The 19,437-nt window shown below is 37.6% G+C and overlaps 1 protein-coding gene across 2 annotated transcripts in view; it reads right to left on the reverse strand.

The window, feature by feature from the left end:
- Mlc1 (Myosin light chain alkali) overlaps positions 1 to 18,994 on the reverse strand; it is a 33,361-nt gene extending 14,367 nt beyond the window's left edge. For both annotated transcript variants that reach the window (XM_067137777.2, XM_067137778.2), the window contains exons 1-2: positions 18,866 to 18,994; positions 16,710 to 16,737 (exon numbers count right to left, since the gene is read on the reverse strand). In XM_067137777.2, the coding sequence (XP_066993878.1) occupies positions 16,710 to 16,737; positions 18,866 to 18,868 (31 nt within the window). In that variant the 5' untranslated portion in view covers positions 18,869 to 18,994. The remainder of the gene's footprint in view (positions 1 to 16,709; positions 16,738 to 18,865) is intronic.
- Positions 18,995 to 19,437: the final 443 nt, after the last annotated feature.

Here is a 19,437-nt window from a genome sequence, read left to right on the forward strand (position 1 = left end):
AGTCTGGCAACCAGCTGAATGGTCAGTATAGTAGTTTTCAGTTCAAAGGGTCCTAGATTCAAGGCCCAGCTGGGGGCAGTACATTTGGTTATTACTCTGGCTTAGAGACTAGGTATTTTTGTGTTTGCATTATTACATATATTGTTATTTCCACATAACACAACCAACCATCAGTCACCATAGAGAAACACAGGGTTGGCATCAGGAAGGGCATCCAGATATAAAACTGACACAGATCACTCCCACGATCCCACCATACAAGTAAAGTGGTGGAAAAAGAAAGATGTATTCAACACTTCAAGATTTGATGGGATTGGATTGAAATAATAATAATAATAATAATAATAATAATAATAATAATAATAATAATAATAATAATAATAATAATAATAATAATAATAATAATAATAATAATAATAATAATAATTAATAATTATTTATAATTATAATTAATAATTATTTTTTAATAATTTAATAATTTAATAATTATTTATAATTATAATTAATAATTATTTATTATTATTATTATTATTATTATTATTATTATTATTATTATTATTATTATTATTATTATTATTGAATAAAGCATCATTATTTTAATGAAGGCCAAAAACTATAAATACCGTGGAAAAATGAAAAATATAATGTTGATTTACTTGAACATTAAGAGATAATCAGAAAACAAAATATATTCCACTGAAAGTAATAAAATTTAAAAAAGGTTGTCTTCTCCAATATCTTTCCATGATTCTCAATATACATGTACTGTTGAATTTTTAATTAGAGTCTATGATCTTAATGAACAGTTCTTGAGTAACAACAGCTGCTTTTCATATCTATGTTTGTATCAAACTGAAGCTCAATAAATTGCTAAGATTACCTGCTCTTAAGACCAGTTGAGTTATACAGTACTATCAATTGAACTGGTCACTGAAGCAATCTTTACTTGGACTCTGTGGTGTCATGACTGCTGAGTTCACCACTTTAATACTGGTACCAGGTATTAGTAGATATGGTATTATGTATAACTAACTATAAGTCATTCTTTCCTTGAGGGGTGGGTGTATATGACTGTAGTGATTATGAATATGGATATTTTGGGAAGGTCTCTAATAAACTACTTACAATTTTACAATACCATGTCCTTTCTATCACTGAATTCTGTGTTCAAGTCTTGGCAACTGTGTGTGTGAAGTTTATTCAAAAGGTAACAGAGATTTTTGGTTTCATCACTTTCTTGACCTGTGCCTTTGCTGGCAGGACCTAATGTTTACAGTGCACTATGTCTTCTGGTATAGGCTAGAGCAATTTTGTTACTTTCATAGATCTGTCTCTGTCTTATCCTTGGCTTTGACAAAATGAAAGTGACTGAGGTATGAGCGATGCTAATAATGCCATTCCTTATGCAGCCAGTCCCTACTATGAATGGTGTGAAAATGTTGCTCATAGGGTCGGTTGGTGTATGCATTTCAGTGGGCTTGGCAGACTGATGTGTAATAGCAACTCTGGCTCGGTGAGGAAAGCAACGGGAAACTACCTCACTCCTCATTTCCATAGTACGCCTCTTCAGTGATGCCTAGGTCATCTATGACAGCTGGTGACAGAGCTGTTGAAGATCCCACCAGCGTTAGCGCTGACGGACTGAACGTACATACATTTCAAGACCTACAATGATCTTGTATGTTAGTCAGTCCTTTCCAACAAGCATAACTCAACTTTGATGGCATGTGAAAGAGTGAGGATGGATGTTTCCACAGTGTAACATTGTTGCTTTGCCAACAGATTTGTTTGTGATGGAAACTGAGATGAACAAATTGCAGTTTTATGTAACTGTTAATATCATGATCATAGACATGGGACCTCCAGTTTCGTGTGGAATGTGAACTACAGGTATATGAGTTTAAAGCCTATATGGATTGACTGGGATCTGAATTGCTGCCACAGTTGTGATAAGCCAGCAAGAATGTCACTTGGCTATCCTGTCCCCTGCAACATCATCAGTGAGAGCTGAAACACCTGAGAAGATGAGTTCAGCGTATTCTATTCTGGAGATAGATTAATAATAATAATGTTATTGGCTTTACGTCCCACTAACTACTTTTACGGTTTTTGGAGACGCCGAGGTGCCGAAATTTAGTCTCGCAGGAATTCTCTTACGTCCCAGCAAATCTACCAACACGAGACTGACGTATTTGAGCACCTTCAGATACCACCGGACTGAGCCAGGATCGAACCTGCCAAGTTGGGGTCAGAAGGCCAGTGCCTCAACCGTCTGAGCCACTTAGCCTGGCAGGAGATAGATTAGAAAGCAGGATATCGATATCAGTTTACCAGTGGACGAAAGGTAAAGATGTCTCTTATGCTATGTTGTTGCTACTACTACTAATTTGTTTTCATTCCTGTCCTGAACGGGGAGACAAACCTCTTAGACGGTGACACTGTCTCTCAGGTCAGGAGATTTGTTACAGTGAAGGAGAAGCTCAGAGATGGTGAAGAAGTTGGCAGCCATGGCCTATGCTAGGAACTCTCCTGGCATATGGAGCCTTGCCAGGATAGAGCACATACAAGTGTAGCAAATACTCATGGATTTCAGGTAGTTTCAAATTGCATTGCCAGACAACTTTCAAATGGTTTAATGGTTTACTGTGGTTTCTAACTTTCTCTAGGAAAGTGCTAGAATGGTACAACTTCCTTTTAATGAAATAACATGACCTTTCTATCACTGAATTCTGTGTTCAAGTCTTGGCAACTGTGTGTGTGAAGTTTATTCAAAAGGTAACAGAGATTTTTGGTTTCATCACTTTCTTGACAAATTATATATTTATATACTTTTAATTCCCTACTGATATGTGGCTGGTTATTAATGGGATTAGGTTAGGGAAGAATGTTGTACCTTGAGCATGGTGTATATGGAAACTTTTTTGGTTCTGGTTTGTGGTGCTTCCATCAGACTTAAACTGCAACAAATTTTGAGAAATGCCAGTAAGTAGCCCTGACAGTAGTCCTGATTTGTTCTGTTAACAAACATGCATGCTGTTGTCAAAAGAATACAGCACCGGGCGAGTTGGCCGCGCTGTTAGAGGTGCCCAGCTGTGAGCTTGCAGCCGGGAGATAGTGGGTCGAATCCCACTGTCAGCAGCCCTGAAGATGATTTTGTGTGGTTTCCAGTTTTCACACCAGGCAAATGCTGGGGCTGTACCTTAATTGAGGCCAGGGCTGCTTCCTTCCATCTCCTAGGCCTTTCCTATCCCATCATCGCCATAAGACCTATCTGTGTTGGTGTGACGTAAAGCCATCAGCAAAAAAAAAAAAAGAATTCAGCATTGAAAGTAATATTTTGCTTATTTTTGTGCATTTTGTAACACAGAAATGAAATTGTGTTTGTTATTTTAGCCACCTGTTGAGTCTTTCTTAACATCCAGTGAGTAAATGCATATGCTGACTTCAGTAACTAAATGGTTAGCGTGCTGGCCTTTGGTCCAAGGGGTCCCAGGTTTGATTCCCAGCCGGTTAGGAATTTTCCTTCATTGGTTAATTCTGATAGCTCGGAGGTTGGGTTTGTGTACCGTCTTTAGCATTAGGATTATTTATAGGTAGGGTTTCATCTTCACAGGCGTGCAGGTTGCCTATAAGGTATCAACTCAGACGAACTACACCAAGTCTCTCCGGAGGCCACACACAAAAGAAAAAAAGTATTGTTGAAACATGCATGCTGTTATACCTTGGAACACACTTATCACATAGGCTATCCTAAAGCATGGTACAAGATGCTATAGTTTTTCTTCTTTTCTTTTTAGGTCATGCCGAAATGCGAGCTGGGCATCCAAAGCATTTTCGTTGATCCATATGTTTTGATGCAGGCCGTTGACGTGGTTATGGCTCTTCCAGAAACCAAAATTTGTATCAGAGAAGCTTGCAAAATGTACAATGTTACTCTACTCTGTTAAGATATTTGTAGATATTTTGGAATTTAAATCTGAAATGTTTTGCTATAATCCCAGATTGTTTGCTGAAGTACATAAAAACTATAACAAAAATGAACTATGATTTGACCAAAACGTGTGTTAGGGAACTACCCATATCAACAATAAGAATTACCCTCAATGATGGGAAAAACAATGAAACAGCTGGGCCAACGGGATGGAAAAGCCACATTGTGATTTTTGCATCAGAGAGTAACTGAGAAATGTTATGTTCTTTACAAAAGGAATGTATAATTTTTATCCTACTATATTTTTACCTATTTCTGCAAAGATTTGTTACAGTGATAAGTGATGACACTTAAAATTGGATTCAGATATTTACTTACAGCTATTTCCCGTCTATATTCCCTCTGTACCAAGCTACAAGAGAGTATGTTCCATAGGACATTATCATGTTTTACCACGGAACACTTTACATCTCACTACAGTTTTTAAAAATCTTAATATAACTGTAAAAGAGAAAAGTATGAACAAAAAGCTATAAAGGAAGCATCAGTACATATTGTCAATATTTATAGGATTAAAAAAGTTACTACTCAAAATTAAAAAAAGTTAATGTCAGAAGCGGTCCATGGTACAACGGTCTCTCCTAATTTAGAGTAATAATAAGCATAGACGTTTGTAGAGGGTGTGGAGTGGAGGAGGAGGAGAGTGTCCAGAAGCCCTCTATCCGAAATTTCAAAATTACTGTGAAGCTGAGACTATGTAATTTGCTTCGAACTTGTGGATAAGGACGAATGGATTCTTGTGAGCTGTGAAATTATAATCCTTCTGCTTAACATTGGAGGATACTTTGTCTTTGCTTCAGTTTGGTGTGTATTGTATATTTTGTATATTTATTTTCTTCTTCTACCACTTTTCACACACTTGTGGGATCGCAGTGAAACTATGTCGCACATGTGGATTTGGCCCTGTTTTATGGATGGATGCCCTTCCTGATACCAACCCTAGGTAGAGGGATGTAATCAATAGTGCGTGTTTCTGTGGTGGTTTGCCATGTGGTGTGTTGTCTGAATATGTAAAGGAAAGTGTTGGGACAAACACAAAGAAAAAACACCCATTCCCTGATCCAGAATTAATTAGATACGATTAAAATCCCCAACCCAGGAATCGAACCCAGGACCCTCTGAACTAAAGGCCTTGGCAGTGACCATTTAGCCAGGGAGTCAGACAATATTCAATCTTTATATGTTTCTTAGTTTATTTGCACATTTAAATTACTTTTCCTTGATATGCGAGTAATAAATAGTATTATTGGATGAACAATTTGTTGGTTTTAAAGCCTTTACAATAACTAAATAATAATAATTAGCATTCCTAATCTCTGTCTTCATGATTTCAAGACCAGTAGTGTCTGGACAAGAAGAGAAATTAAAGTAGTAGTAGTACATATCTAAATGTTTAAATGAATCGTTTGAGTACTTTATGACTAGAATTGTACAGAATTTCACAAATTTTTGTTGAACAATAAACTGTTAACGTCAGATGAGATGTAGGACCACCTCTGTGATGTAGTGGTTAGTGTGATTAGCTTCCACCCCCGGAGGCCCTGGTTCGATTCCCGGCTCTGCCACAGAATTTGAAAAGTTGTACGAGGACTGGAACGGAGTCCACTCAGCCTTTAGGAGATCAACTGAGTAGAGGAGGTTTGATTCCCACCTCAGCCATCCTTGAAGTGGTTTTCCGTGGTTTCCTACTTCGTCTCCGGGAAAATGCCGGGATGGTACCTAAATTAAGGCCACGGTCGCTTCCTTCCCTCTTCCTTCTCTATCCCTTCCAATCTTTTCAACCCCCACGAGGCCCCTGTTCAGCATAGCAGGTGTTGCACGATCTTGGACACTGCCCTTGAGGCGGTAGAAGTGGGATTCCTTGCTGAGTCCGAGGGAATAAACAACCATGGAGGGTAAACAGATTAAATATTAATATTAATAATAATGTCCACGATGTCATGGAGGAGTTTCTAATGTCTTGTGATCCTGCAGAATAGTCCTCCATAAAAACTATTCAAGATTTATTTACAAATGCTACATTAAAAGCGGACCTGGCTTAAATAAAGTCCAATTTTAAATGTTAATCTGGAGATATCATGCAACTGGAAGATTCAGGTGCACATGAATTGGATGTTGTAAAATGCATTGAACAGGAATTAAAGCATGTGAAAGAAACAGAAATACCTTAGGGTGTGTAAAAAATTAGAAAATGTGCTGGAAAAGAATAGCAGACTTCTGTACCTGCGTAGAATAATATACGTTATTTGCAGAAACCTTTCATCTGCAGATTTTCAGGAATTTTCTCCAAGTGATTTAACTCTTTTGTATACTCCCGTTACATCATGTGATGTTGAAAGAAGTTTTCTCTCTACAAGATGATACTCGGCCACAACAGGAGAGGATTCTCGTTCAACAAACTTAAGATGCATGTGGTCATAAATTGCAATAATCCTGATAATGGAGAATAGATCCGTTATGAAAATTCATTAAAATAACACGGATTTGTGTCGGTGCAACATAAAACTGATTAAATATTGAATAGTGAAAGTTACCAGTACTGTACTGTTTATATCTTCCACAGAGTTGTCCTTGTCTAGGAGTATGCAGTGTAACCTTAAAGAGTTAATGAACTATGCAGCATTATAGTTTTTTTTAGGTTAAGGATTTTGAAGAATTAAAACTTTTAATTCTACATTCATTGCAGCCTGTAGCAATCATAATAAAAGTGTTTCTGTATGTAATGTAGATTCTGTTCATTAAATCATATTTTGAATTTTATAGGTCATATTTTTATGTTTTTTAGGTCATAAATGCATACATATTTCATACATTTTAGATCATATAAATACACCCAATAATAATAATAATAATAATAATAATAATAATAATAATAATAATAATAATAATAATAATAATAATAATAATAATAATAATAATAATAATAATAATAGTTTGTAATAGTGGTTTACGCTGCTATTAAATAGCTGCCTTGTTTTGTTTCACGCTGTGTTCCTTAAATGCCATCTGGAAATCTAGCGACCCTACATTATAACAGTTTAATGTAGAACTGCCCATTGTAGTCTATAGATATTTTAATTGCATATTGTGGTGGACTAAGTTCCATTATTTCAATCCGATTTAATTCAGTCTAATCTGAGTTTTCAAAATGAAGAGAGACAATGCCATGTAGCCCAAGGCCCAATGACTCAAAACACCTTATCTTGGTCTTTAATCAGGGGTATAACGTTAGGGTCTGCAGGGCCGGCATAGCAGGTAGGTCCGGGCTTTCAAGGTGGCCCACAGATTCCTCGCAAATATATATCCAGCCTGATGTCACTCTGAGTGGAACTGGCCAGGGCGATTTTGTAGAATCAGTCAAAATAGTTTGTTATACAATTTGTATGTAGAGGAATAATTGCCACCTGGTTGCATCTAGCACAGTGGTGGTTTCTGGTATAGCACAATGAAGCAATGAACCTCCAGTTTATATCAAATTGTACTCAACTACATAATTTTCATAACTCCCTTGTGAATCTTGAAGTTCTTGCTAAGTCCATCTATCCGTAATATACTCGTACTGGCTTTCAATTCACATGAGCTGCGCATTGTCCGTGGCTGGATACTCGTCTGGAATGAACCCCCTTGCAAGGTGATCTCTACGTCCTTACATGGGCGAAGGGAGTGGTGAGGTGTGGGGGGACATCGGCTAGCACTAAGGCAAGACCAGGATATCACAGAAACGGATATCTGTGCTTTACGCATGCTCAATATGCCACTGTCTCAAGTCTCTCGGAAGTTGTGTTGTTGGGGTATGTGCCTGCCATCTGTTGTCCTTATGGAAATTTAACTAGTCAGCAGGGAATAGTGCACATATTTAGCGCTAGTGTTGAAAAGCATCATTACTACCAAAAGTCACATTAAACTGCCAAATTCCAATTGATATCTTGTCCCAAATATATCAATACGTACTAAACATCTATTAATTTGCCTTCTTTGGAATAATTACTCTCTGGAGAGAAACTTAACTTAAAAATAATTGAAGCAAAGAATAGCCGCAAGGTAATACCAATGAAAACTTCTAAATATAGTTATTACTATTCCCATGACAACATAGAAAGCATAAAGGTGCTTCTCAACCCTGAAGGGAATAAAGACTTGCTTGCGCAGCATAATGACCGAGGATAGACTTGATGCTCTTGCTATGTTGTCATTTGAAAGGGACTTGGTTCGTGACTCTGTGGATTTTTTGTATAAGCTGTCTAGGGTAAGTTAATTGTGAAACATTTCTTATTTTGCATGTGGTAAATTTCAGCATGTATTGTCTGCTTCTCTCATATTTGATCACATTTCTACTTATTTTAGGAGGTTACAGCCCACAACGGAAGAGGTGGAGGGGGAGAGGAGAGGCTGGGGGGGATTTTTTTTTCTTCTGTTGAACCGCAATTATGGAAGTCACGTGTTGCCACTGATCTAGCAGTAGTTATTGTAATTGTGTTGAGTATAACTCAGCACAGCTGTAAGACCTGGCCAAATTATTTTAAAATGATCACGGTAATAAAAATTGATACCTGAATATCATAAATTAGTTAGAAAATGATACTTATTTGATGTGTAGTGAATCCGAAACCATATCATGCATAAATTTTGCTGAACACACACATATTCGACAACAGTGTTTGTGTAACAACAACTGTCAGTCAGTTCAGTTTTGAACAAAATCTCTCTGCACGGAGGCTTATCAGTTGTGTGGTTTGATGTTTTTCAAACTTGATTTGAATGTTTTTTAAATTTAATTTTGTTCGTATATTTTTTTATGTTGTAATGTAATTAATTATTAGCCTATAACTGAGACTTTGGTATCGGTTATAAAGTATAGTTCTGTAGTTACTGAAAAATGAAACCAATTTTAAGTACGAATAACTGGTGTGTAGTTGGCAATTCAGTGGCTTAGCTGTTAAACCACGGAGGCAGTCAAATAAAACCTATTAAACATTATTTTTAATTATATTACAATAATGGATAATCCCTTTGTTTATATAATTTGACAATATATTACTTTATTTCTAGACTACATGCTGTAATTCAATTTATATTAGTTATTCATAGGTTCTTCATTTTATTTGAGGGGGCCCAAATTTTTATTTTGGCAGGTGAGACCGCTACACGTTTGTTTCGCCCCTATCTCTAATCCTTGGAATATATCAATGTATGTTCAATCAAGTGGTAATTGATTACCCCCGAACGGATGTTTGAATAAACATTATTGTTAACGCGATGGCAAATCGCCAGTGAAATTCCTCTCTGACTAACATGTGCCAACTAACTTTAGCTCGCGCCTGCGTCGCCATATAAGCTCACGGCCGGCCTTCTTTCGATGACGTCAAACATTGCAGAACACAGTCGCGAGGATGTATTGGGAACACGAGGCTTAAATGATCCCAGTGTGACGCATTCTGATTTAGTTCTTTGTTTTAGAATACCGTACGTCAATTGGTGGGTGTACTGCTGCCGTATTATTTTTGCCTAGGAAATGCGTGTGTCCCAGTACTTGAATAAGACACAGGATTATTTCACTTGATATAATTACCATTAAAAAAAATAAAAAAAACTCTGAAGATACATAAGACGTCATAGTCGAGAGTTAGATCACTCAACTTCGATTACACACCTCTTATCACGCAGCGTGTTTACTTGTGAATACGAGAGGGAAGATGAGCACACGTCAGTAATAGGAAATATATTTACCTCAACACAGTTCTACAAAGGGAAATGATGATGAGGATGATAACTATCATTATCTTGCGGGAAGGTCTCATTGAAAAGGATGTACCGTATGGTAGTAAGCAATGCGTTCTCTCCAGATAATATCATCCTTTTAACAAGAGGTGCTGAAGATAAACATTGATAAACTGTATATAACGGTAACATAACATGTTTCAATTGCAGTTATTTCATCATATCTGCTGTCTTACTGTTAAAGTTACGGTGGTTGACTTCTAGAGTTTTACAAATCTGAGACGTTAACTAAATGATAAGTGGGAGGAGTTCAATTGAAATGACAAGGCTTTATAAAAAATAAATTTAAAAAAAGACATATTACTGATAGTAAGTGAACGCAGAAACCAGAGAGGTCACAGTGCTGGCCGCGAATAGCAATGTAAAAGCGCTTCTCTCTCTGTTGACAGTTGTCTACGACGCCAGTTAGTGACACATGTCTTGTAATATTGTAAATTCGTGCAACGTAAGCACACGTACTTCAAGAGAGAAACGTTATTAATCTTACAGTACTTTTCTAAAAATCATCGTTTGAAGAAGAGAGTCCTAATTGACATAGCTTCAAAGTCTCTTTCACTGTAGTCGACTAAACAAAATCCAAAGGTCTAAACGTTTAAAAGCCTTCCTCTCGGTTGTAAATAACGCAGTGTCCTATTTAAATCTTACTAAGCGCTGGGAGTTTATAATTTCAAGTACTTCCTGACCTGGTAATATGTTCTACGTTAGCTCCTAATCGTGATCCAGCAGAATTCGAGAGACAAGTCCTAAAATGTATTGAATTTTAATGCTCTCGTCATGTGTTACGATCACTGTAACTATGTCTTTCATTTTGCACATGTTCACATAATAAATAAATTCATTAATTAAAGACACAATCCGCAAAAGATGGGCACGACGACTTTACGGCCACCTCAAGCGAATGGAGGGGAAACGGGTTGACCAAAAGTATCTCCCGCCTTTTTATTCGAAACCCAACACCACGATGCATTGGCTTAGAAACACCAAAGAAGACCTCCAAATGTTACAAATCAAACCTGAAGATGCCTTTGACAGAAATCTCTTCCGAAATATTATAATGATGAACGGGAAAACCGAAACGGACAATCGAAAAGAAGACACGGTGTTCCTTGGACAGAAGAACGTAAGCAGCCCCATTCACAAAGAATGAGGGGAATTATTCTGGGCTCAAACGAAAGCAAAGTTCGATGATGATGATGATGATGATTTTTGTTATTTAAAGGGGCCTAACATTTAAGGTCATCGGCCCCTAAAGCAAAGTTCACTACCAAATGTAACAAGACTTAATGTGGCCCTAAATGGCAACAGCGAATAAATAAACAAATAAACGAGCGAAAATAGTAGCTTTCGTTAGCAAAGAGCTTTGATACACACGTTGATTACGGTAAATGTATTTTTATGTAATTTATAATGCCACTACGTGAAGAAGAATATTGTTTACTGGGGAGATAAATAGATCACCTTCCAAATTCATAACTAAAACATTTTATGAAAACTTTCTATTAATCATCTCTACTGGGATACCAGATTCCGCTTGAACCCGCACTGGGCAAAGACAGTAAATGTAATGGCAAATATGTATTAAAGTTCTTGCAGTTTTAACGTGTCAGAGACTCAACATCACTAAAGCATACTACAGTACTTTAGTAAGGGGTGGAGTCGGCCATGCGGTTCGGGTCGCGTAGCTATGAGCTTGCGTTTTGGGGGATGGTGGGTTCGAATCCCACTATCGGCAGCCCTTAAGATGGTTTTCTGTCGCTTCCCATTTTCACACCAGGCAAATGCTGGAGCTGTACGTTAGTTAAGGCCACGACCGCTTCCTTCCCACTCCTAGCCCATTCCCATCCTTGCGTCGGCGAAAACCTAACTAACAAAAATAAATAAAAATCGAAAGTTCAAGAAAAGTCCGCATTATTTTGTTTACGTAGTGCCAGGTAACAAAAATGGCAGAAGCCTGTTGTCCTTGATAGGATTCATCACACACACATCTGAAAGCATCTATTAAGGTAAAAGGACCAGTAGATGACAGTGGACCAGTAGATGGCACTTGCAGATGTTAAACCAGTTCTTAAGCTTGTAAGGGAAGTTATAATCATTTTCAATCAATAATTCCCTTCTATGATTCCAGAGTGCAGCATATTAAATAAAGTGAAATATATTAGTACCTTCTCCGTATTTCCAAGGAGGTTTTATAAAGAGCCGTATGAGCATTAGATGTAAAAATGGCGTCTGCTTAAAGTTAGTGTTAACGAGGAAGTAACAATACAGATATGTTGCTGGGCAGGGTTTTGTTGTACCTTGGTCATTTGATTCATTTTTACCAAATACATTCTTTGGGAAGTGTAATATTAGCATATTCGGAAGTTATAACTACGACTGAAGAAATATATTGTTAGTGTCATCTATTGGTCCCTAATATAGCTAGTGGACTAGTAGTTGGCAGGGTATGCCATCTTCTCAACCCGTCCACAAGACCTCATGGGTCTAGTAGTTGACATGACAGCCTAAATGTGTATACTTCAATGTGATAGCAAATTCTGGTGAATACAGTAGTTCATATCAATCTCTAATTGGTAAATTATATTGTAGGAAGGAAAGGAAAACTTAAAGGTGATGGAATATTACATTAATGATAAGTAGCAGTCTATGTACGCCTATAAATCATGACACGGTTATACGCACACTTAGGACAGAGGGTATGGCCTGTTTTGATCTATTTAACTTCAGTCGGAATTAACAGAATTTGTTAAACGTTATCAAATTTAGGTACATGTGTGTTTAAGTGCATTCCATATATACATTTCTGATAAAGTAATGTTATAGCTCAGTTGCTACAGTTTGTTGAAGGTATTTTCAATTTGCAGGTTATGCTCTGAGCTTTTGTTATTAATTTCAGAGTCCTGTATCTATCTTATCATGCCTGCCAGGGGGAAAGGTTCACTTTTTAAATACTCCTTGGAGTCAATGCAAACTGCCATCGAAGCAGTTAAGAAGGACACACCATATACCACTGCAGCTACTTGATTTTGTGTTCCACGTGTAACATTGATGAACATTTGCAAAAAAATGCAAGAGTGAACAAACGCCTTTCAGAAGAAAAATGGACCCACCAAGTGTTCTAAATGAAGAATGACTGGATAGTGAAAATGGGAAAAGCTGGTTTCCCAATAACAAAAAACCGAACGCTTAGTGAGCGTGCAACGATTAGTGCACGAATTAAAGCATGACAATCCGTTTACTGATGGTAAACCTAGCAAATCCTGGTACACATCATTCATGAAGAGGCACCAGGAATTAAGCATACGCATCCAAAGCATCCAAACGCCATTGAGTTTTCTAAGATTCCTTCCACTGAAGGGAAGGAAGAAGTCTGAGTGTTTCAGCAACCCAGCAGCATGTGGCATGAATACCAAGTAGCCATAGAAGTAATGGAAAAACAAATTGGTGGAAGTAAAATTGAATACTTCAAGCAGAAAAAAAACTGTGGCAGCTGGATAGAAGTCATTAAAGAAGAGGACAGAAACTTATTTTTATTGTGGAGGAAGTTGGTGGAAATTGTTGAAGTCCACTCACCTCCCATGATGAACAGCCCATTAGTAATCTATAAGGACATACCAGTGCTTGATCCCATACCTACTGTCATGAATCAAGTTACTATTCTGGCAGTTGCAAAGGAAAACACAGCACATATACTTCAAAATGAACTGTCATTGTCAGAGGTTTCTCCTTCCACAGCTCAGTCACCAACTCAAGGATCATCATCAGATCTTCAGCCCATCCCCTCAACATCAACACAGAATCTATATCCAACTGAAAATATTTCAATCACTCCAACACTGCAACCTTCACTTGAGGACAATAGGTATCATCATACCAATGCTACTGGTGCAGAATGTTCCACAAGCAATGTCCCTTCTCCCTTCAAACGAGCGTTATTTTACCCTAAAGAACTACCTTCAACAACACCAAAAAGAAAGAAAGAAAAAATTCCAAGTGTTGTGGTATCAAAAGATTGGCAGTTATTCCAGGAAAGGAAGCAAAAAGCAAAAGATGAAGCAGAGAGATTGAAAGGAGAAAGAGCAACTATAAAGAAAAAATGTGCTGAATTAGAAATGAAAAATGCCAAGAAGGGGCTTAAGTTGACTGAAATTCCAGAAAATGACTGTGAATCAGAAGAACGTGTTTTGACAAGTGCCCCAACGAATTTACGTAAGGGAGCTTATGTGATATGTGATTATGAGGGTGAATATTATTCTGGAATTATTTAGAAGTTAGATACAAATCGGGCATATATCAAAGTAATGGCCGTGGCAGGAATTAATGCATGGAAGTGGCCAAAATCTGACGATGTGTGTTGGTATGATAAGGAAGATATAAAGGAAGTGATTTCAAGCCCCAAATTGTACACTAACAGAGGACACTATCGAATATCAGAAATTAATAAATATCGCACATTTTAAGATATCTGGTTCAATGATATAACCTTGTTTCAGTATTGCTTTGTGTTCCATTTATTTAAAGTTTTCTATATATGAATAATGAAAAGTTTGTGGGTTAGTAACTTTTTATAAACAAACTGTCAACAACTGGTGTCATGATGTGTCAACTACTGGCGCAATGGCTTAAGACAGATGCCATCTACTGGTGACTTGTCATACCTGTTTTTCTTGTTCGATTTTATAGTTGGGAAAGAATCCATTTATTACTTTCATTATATTTTTATGTAAAGGGATTACTGAATTAAACAAATCAATAATAAATATAATAGTTCACCCTACATGAAATTCAATATGAATATTTGTGTCTGAAATTTCCCTTAAAGTGTCATCTACTGGTCCCATTACCTTAGCAAGAGCTGCAGAAAAGGAGGTGTAGGAAGTATCCACGAGTTGAAATGTTATTAAAACATAAGTTTGACATATTGCACGCGAATAAAGGGCGTCCATAAATATGTCATCTGAAAATGTTATGTTACTGAAGCAACTATGTACTGAGAAGAATAAGTCGCATGATATGACAGAAATTTGAACTAAGACCGTTAAAAATTTATTAGCAAAACAACTCCATCAGAATGGTCGCTGAAATATGAATCATACTCATTATCTGACTGCTGTCAGAGCAACTAGTGACAAACTGTCCCAGTTCGCAGTCTGTACTGCGTTAACATTCTCCCATTCTGTTTGCTGCTGTCTATAAATAAATGACTACAAGCAGCGGCCTTCGCCCTGTCTGGGAGAGACGGTGTTGGTTCTACCGTCACGGAGATTTATTTTAAGAACACCTAGTGTCGGTTACATGTCTGCATCTGGCCTCACCACCACATGTCCGAGGAAAGATTGGAAAAATATTCTTGACGTAAGTCATGAAACCCATTCCAGCCATTGTCAGGGACCATTGAAACTACTACTTTTCCTGTATTACCTGTTATAATTTTGCACGAATACCAAACTTCTGAAAAGGCCTCTTCATTTAAGGTGGGATGGTGCTAATTCTGGCTTGTAAAGGAGTCAGTATCCAGTTTAAAAATGTTAGGCGTGGGAATAAACATGATATACGTCATTAGACCGGTATTATATATTTTTATTCCTGTTGTAATGTAATGGCATCTACACTATATGCATCAGTTATTCTACCACGTGAGATATTAAGTGATTAGGTACAACATGCAAGTGACCTTTAAAAAAATCACAAGCCCGTGGCACAACAGCCCATCAAAGGCTTGTGCCTGGCAAGACGGCTGCTGCTCTGCCAGATTGTCTGTAGATACTGGAGCTCCGTATAGTCAGAGTAACGATATCCTCAGCCGCATTGCCCAGTTTTCTTGACCTTGTCAGTTATCTCTCGTATCAACAGCTTCTCAGTTGATCTCAAGAGGTACCGAGCTCGATAGCTGCAGTCGCTTAAGTGCGGCCAGTATCCAGTATTTGGGAGATAGTGGGTTCGAACCCCACTGTCGGCAGCCCTGAAGATGGTTTTCCGTGGTTTCCCATTTTCACACCAGACAAATGCTGGGGCTGTATCTTAATTAATACCACGGACGCTTCCTTCCCACTCCTATCCCATCGTCGCCATAAGACCTATCTATGCCGGTGCGAGGTAAAGCAAGTTGTTAAAAAAAAATCTCAAGAGACTGAGTGAACCTCATTCTTGTCCCTAGTTCAGAATTTAAATCTCTGAACCACATGGGAACCGAACTGGGGCTTCCAGGTACGAGTCAGCGCGTTACCTTTTCACCGCAGGCTTAGACTTACGTAAAAAAATAACCATTGTCTCACCATATCTCAACTGACAAACAGAATTTCACTTTTGCAGATACATCTCATCTAACACATTCGAACATGTTATGTGTTTAGAAACCCACTTTAATGTATTAAATGATGCGAAAAACTGCGGAAGTGGTTGAAGTGAAATAATTACTTATTCCGTAGGGATAATTACTGGGACACACTGGAGTAAAGCACACTGTTTCAGACTAGCCCATGCAAGTTAACAGTTAAAATATGAGGTATGGTCTGCAGTTCAACTAGCGCTATTTCTACTGGCGCACGACGTAGTTTGCGGATATATTTGAACCATATTCTGTATTCTGGCCAATGAATGGAACTCATAGTCCTATGGTCCACATTTCTCATAAAACTGAGATCCCATGGCTTATGGTCACAAGTTTTAAAGTTACATAAGATGACAAACTTGCTCTCCTAAGTCACGTTTTGCTAGAATATATTCTGTAAATCTACCAATGTAGCAGTTTCCGAAACTAAGTAATAACATGTCTGTTGTAGTGCCATGAGATTTCATCTTTTATTTTATACGTTTGTCGGACCGTTGATTTATACATGAGTTCTTTATTGTGAACAATAAAAATGAAACGTTAGTCACTGCATGCAGAAACTTTCTGTGTTATTTATTTTTGTTAGTGGCATTTTCCGAGTAGGCTACTTACTTTCAATATCCCTGGCGCTGAGGTCGGACTGTAAAGAAAAAAAAAGAGATACTGGTCAGTTGTAAAATAACATTTCTTTGCCTCAGCATTTAGATACTCAATTAAACAAATATTCATACTGCATATTGTTAAGAAGATAGCGGTCATCTTAAATCTATTTTCAAAATCTTTATCTAATTGCCTGTTTCATTCATCTTAGGCATTTCTTTATATCACGCCGTAACGATTATAGGTAAACTGTGTCACGGAAATAAAGTGACTGTCATTACTCTCGCTAGGTTAAGTGGCTCAAATCAAACAAAAAGCATCCCGCTGTGTGAAACATTCAAACTGCAGGGAATCTTTTGCATTTCACGAAGACTTTGCTCCTCTCCGCTTCCTCAGCAGTGAGCCACGACCACTCGTGTCTGTTCTAATCATTATTGTACTATATTGTATCAAATAGGACTATTGCGTTCACAAGGATAAGCAAATTTCCAAATATCGATGTTCATATATTCAACACCAAATTTACCATGTGCTTGACGTGAATGATACATTTTCGGAAGTTTCGAAGTCATAATTTTCAATATTGACTGAATTCTGTGTTAATACGGTATGTGAAAGTTGTTTGGTTTCCAAAACTAACCGAAAATATTTTACCATTTTACTAAATCCCTTGCCCAAGGTACTTTTTTTACTCAAGTATAACTCGGAAGACGAGAGCTTGGGTACCGGTACTGGAAGAGTTTGTCCCATTTTCAAAACATTTAGAGATAGTCCTTAAAGACATTTCCATTAGTTTTCATGACACCTGTGAGCAAGGTCTAACATACATACGAGAGTGAATATTAGAATACCAATTCACTATGAACTGTGAGAAAGGTTTATATTAAACAGCCTATGCAGTGAAAGCTGAGAGTGGATCTGTTGAAGAGAACATTTTTTATGAACTTTTACAGATACCATACCAAAAATCTTCACGGAAGTCCATGTATCCAACTTGGCTAACTTTAAACTAATTTGAATCTGGAGCTTAATTGAAACTGATAAATTATCACAAAAGATTAGAATCATTTTATCTAAGTAGAGTAAAAGATTCGCTCTTAATTCAACGTACCAGATTAACGTTTCGCTTCCCAAGTGGAGAATCTGTCGTGATACCGGTACGTTAACTGGTTGTGGTGGTTTAAGATGAAGTACAGTACAACCGGGCAACTATCTTCTCTTAGCACTAACAAGAGAAAATAGTGGAAGAGGTCCGGCGTTTCGCTTTGAAGAATGAAGGTATTGGCAAAAGAAAGGAAAGGACCATAAAGGGGGTGAAAGTTAAAGGCACCATAGGCTTCACAAGCTTAATACTGTCGGGGTAAGAAGAGAACAAGAGTTGACCAGGAGATGTCGAACTGAAAAAATGAAACCGAGGAGGTTGTTACAAGAGAGTGGAAAAATTTTCACACTCGTCTAAAGGCCCTGTGGTTGCTGACCCACCTCTCAAAATGGAAGCCGTTAGAGGTCCCCATTTCATACGGTTCTTAAGACAGTGTGTATGCTACCATCCCTGACAAAAGGGTTGGTTTCAGAAGAGAAAAGTGCTCACCAAGGAATGTCAAAAGATGGAAGTCAGGAGTCTAGCGCGAGAAAGTGCAAGCAGTGCCAGATTCAGTTTGGAGCATCGTTGTTGCCACTCTCGAGTAGCGCCGGGAAACTGAGATCGCGAGGTGAACTTGGTTGTTGAAAGATAATGAAAAAAGAGAAGTTTCTCCTCCTAGTTCCATGGGAGGAGGGAGGTTGAAATCGCTAATCCATCTAAGCTAATATAATTTGACCATTATCCTTGTTTTATCATTTGAAATTCGAAAGGAAAAATGCATCCACTCCTATGTTATGCTATAAGGGAACGAAATTGTATCTCGGTAATCAATTGGTACGTACTTTCATAAACAAAAAATATAGTTTTCACCATATTAATAAATGCCGTGTTCCGCACTGTATTTACTATATATTATGGTAATCGTAGGAAGATGTTGCACATTTTCGATAATCATTCCACAGCAAATGCACTATTTGCAGCACCAAACATGCGTAAAATAAAATATCACTTTCTCAACAAAAACACTGCCACTTTGATTCACACTTGATATCCAGATTTCGTGGTTTGTTCGTGTACTACTCACCATTGTGTATTAGAGTTCCTACGAGACTTCCTAGGCAACAAACGCTCTGAAGTGTGGACCAGAAGTGGAGCCAGGAAGCTGACAAACTTTCCTTTTTTATCTCTGCCTAGATGGCGCACCACTCGCGTAACTCACATTCCACCATCTTGTCTGGTCCCCTTTTCGCCGAGGTGCTACCTGCTCACTGGATGATATATTTGGCAACATAGCATCACTACTCACCTCTCTGTCTTATGCATATGTACCTTAACGAAATGATTCACACTAGACGGCCTTCGTGCTTGTGTATTGTAACGTGAGACTTCAAATCCTGAACAAATAAAACACGAGAGTTTTCAATACCAATAATAATAATAATAATAATAATAATAATAATAATAATAATAATAATAATAATAATAATAATAATAATAATAATAATAATAATAATAAATCGTATGATCTCAGCTACCGCAAGCAGACACCATTTAGGCTGCCCGGGTGTGAGTTTTGACGTTCCGTGTTAATATCAATCAATCAATTAATCAATCAATCAATCAATCAATACTGATCTGCATTTAGGGCAGTCATCC

The sequence above is a fragment of the Anabrus simplex genome, chromosome 1 (genome assembly GCF_040414725.1).
Source record: "Anabrus simplex isolate iqAnaSimp1 chromosome 1, ASM4041472v1, whole genome shotgun sequence".
NCBI lineage: Eukaryota > Metazoa > Arthropoda > Insecta > Orthoptera > Tettigoniidae > Anabrus > Anabrus simplex.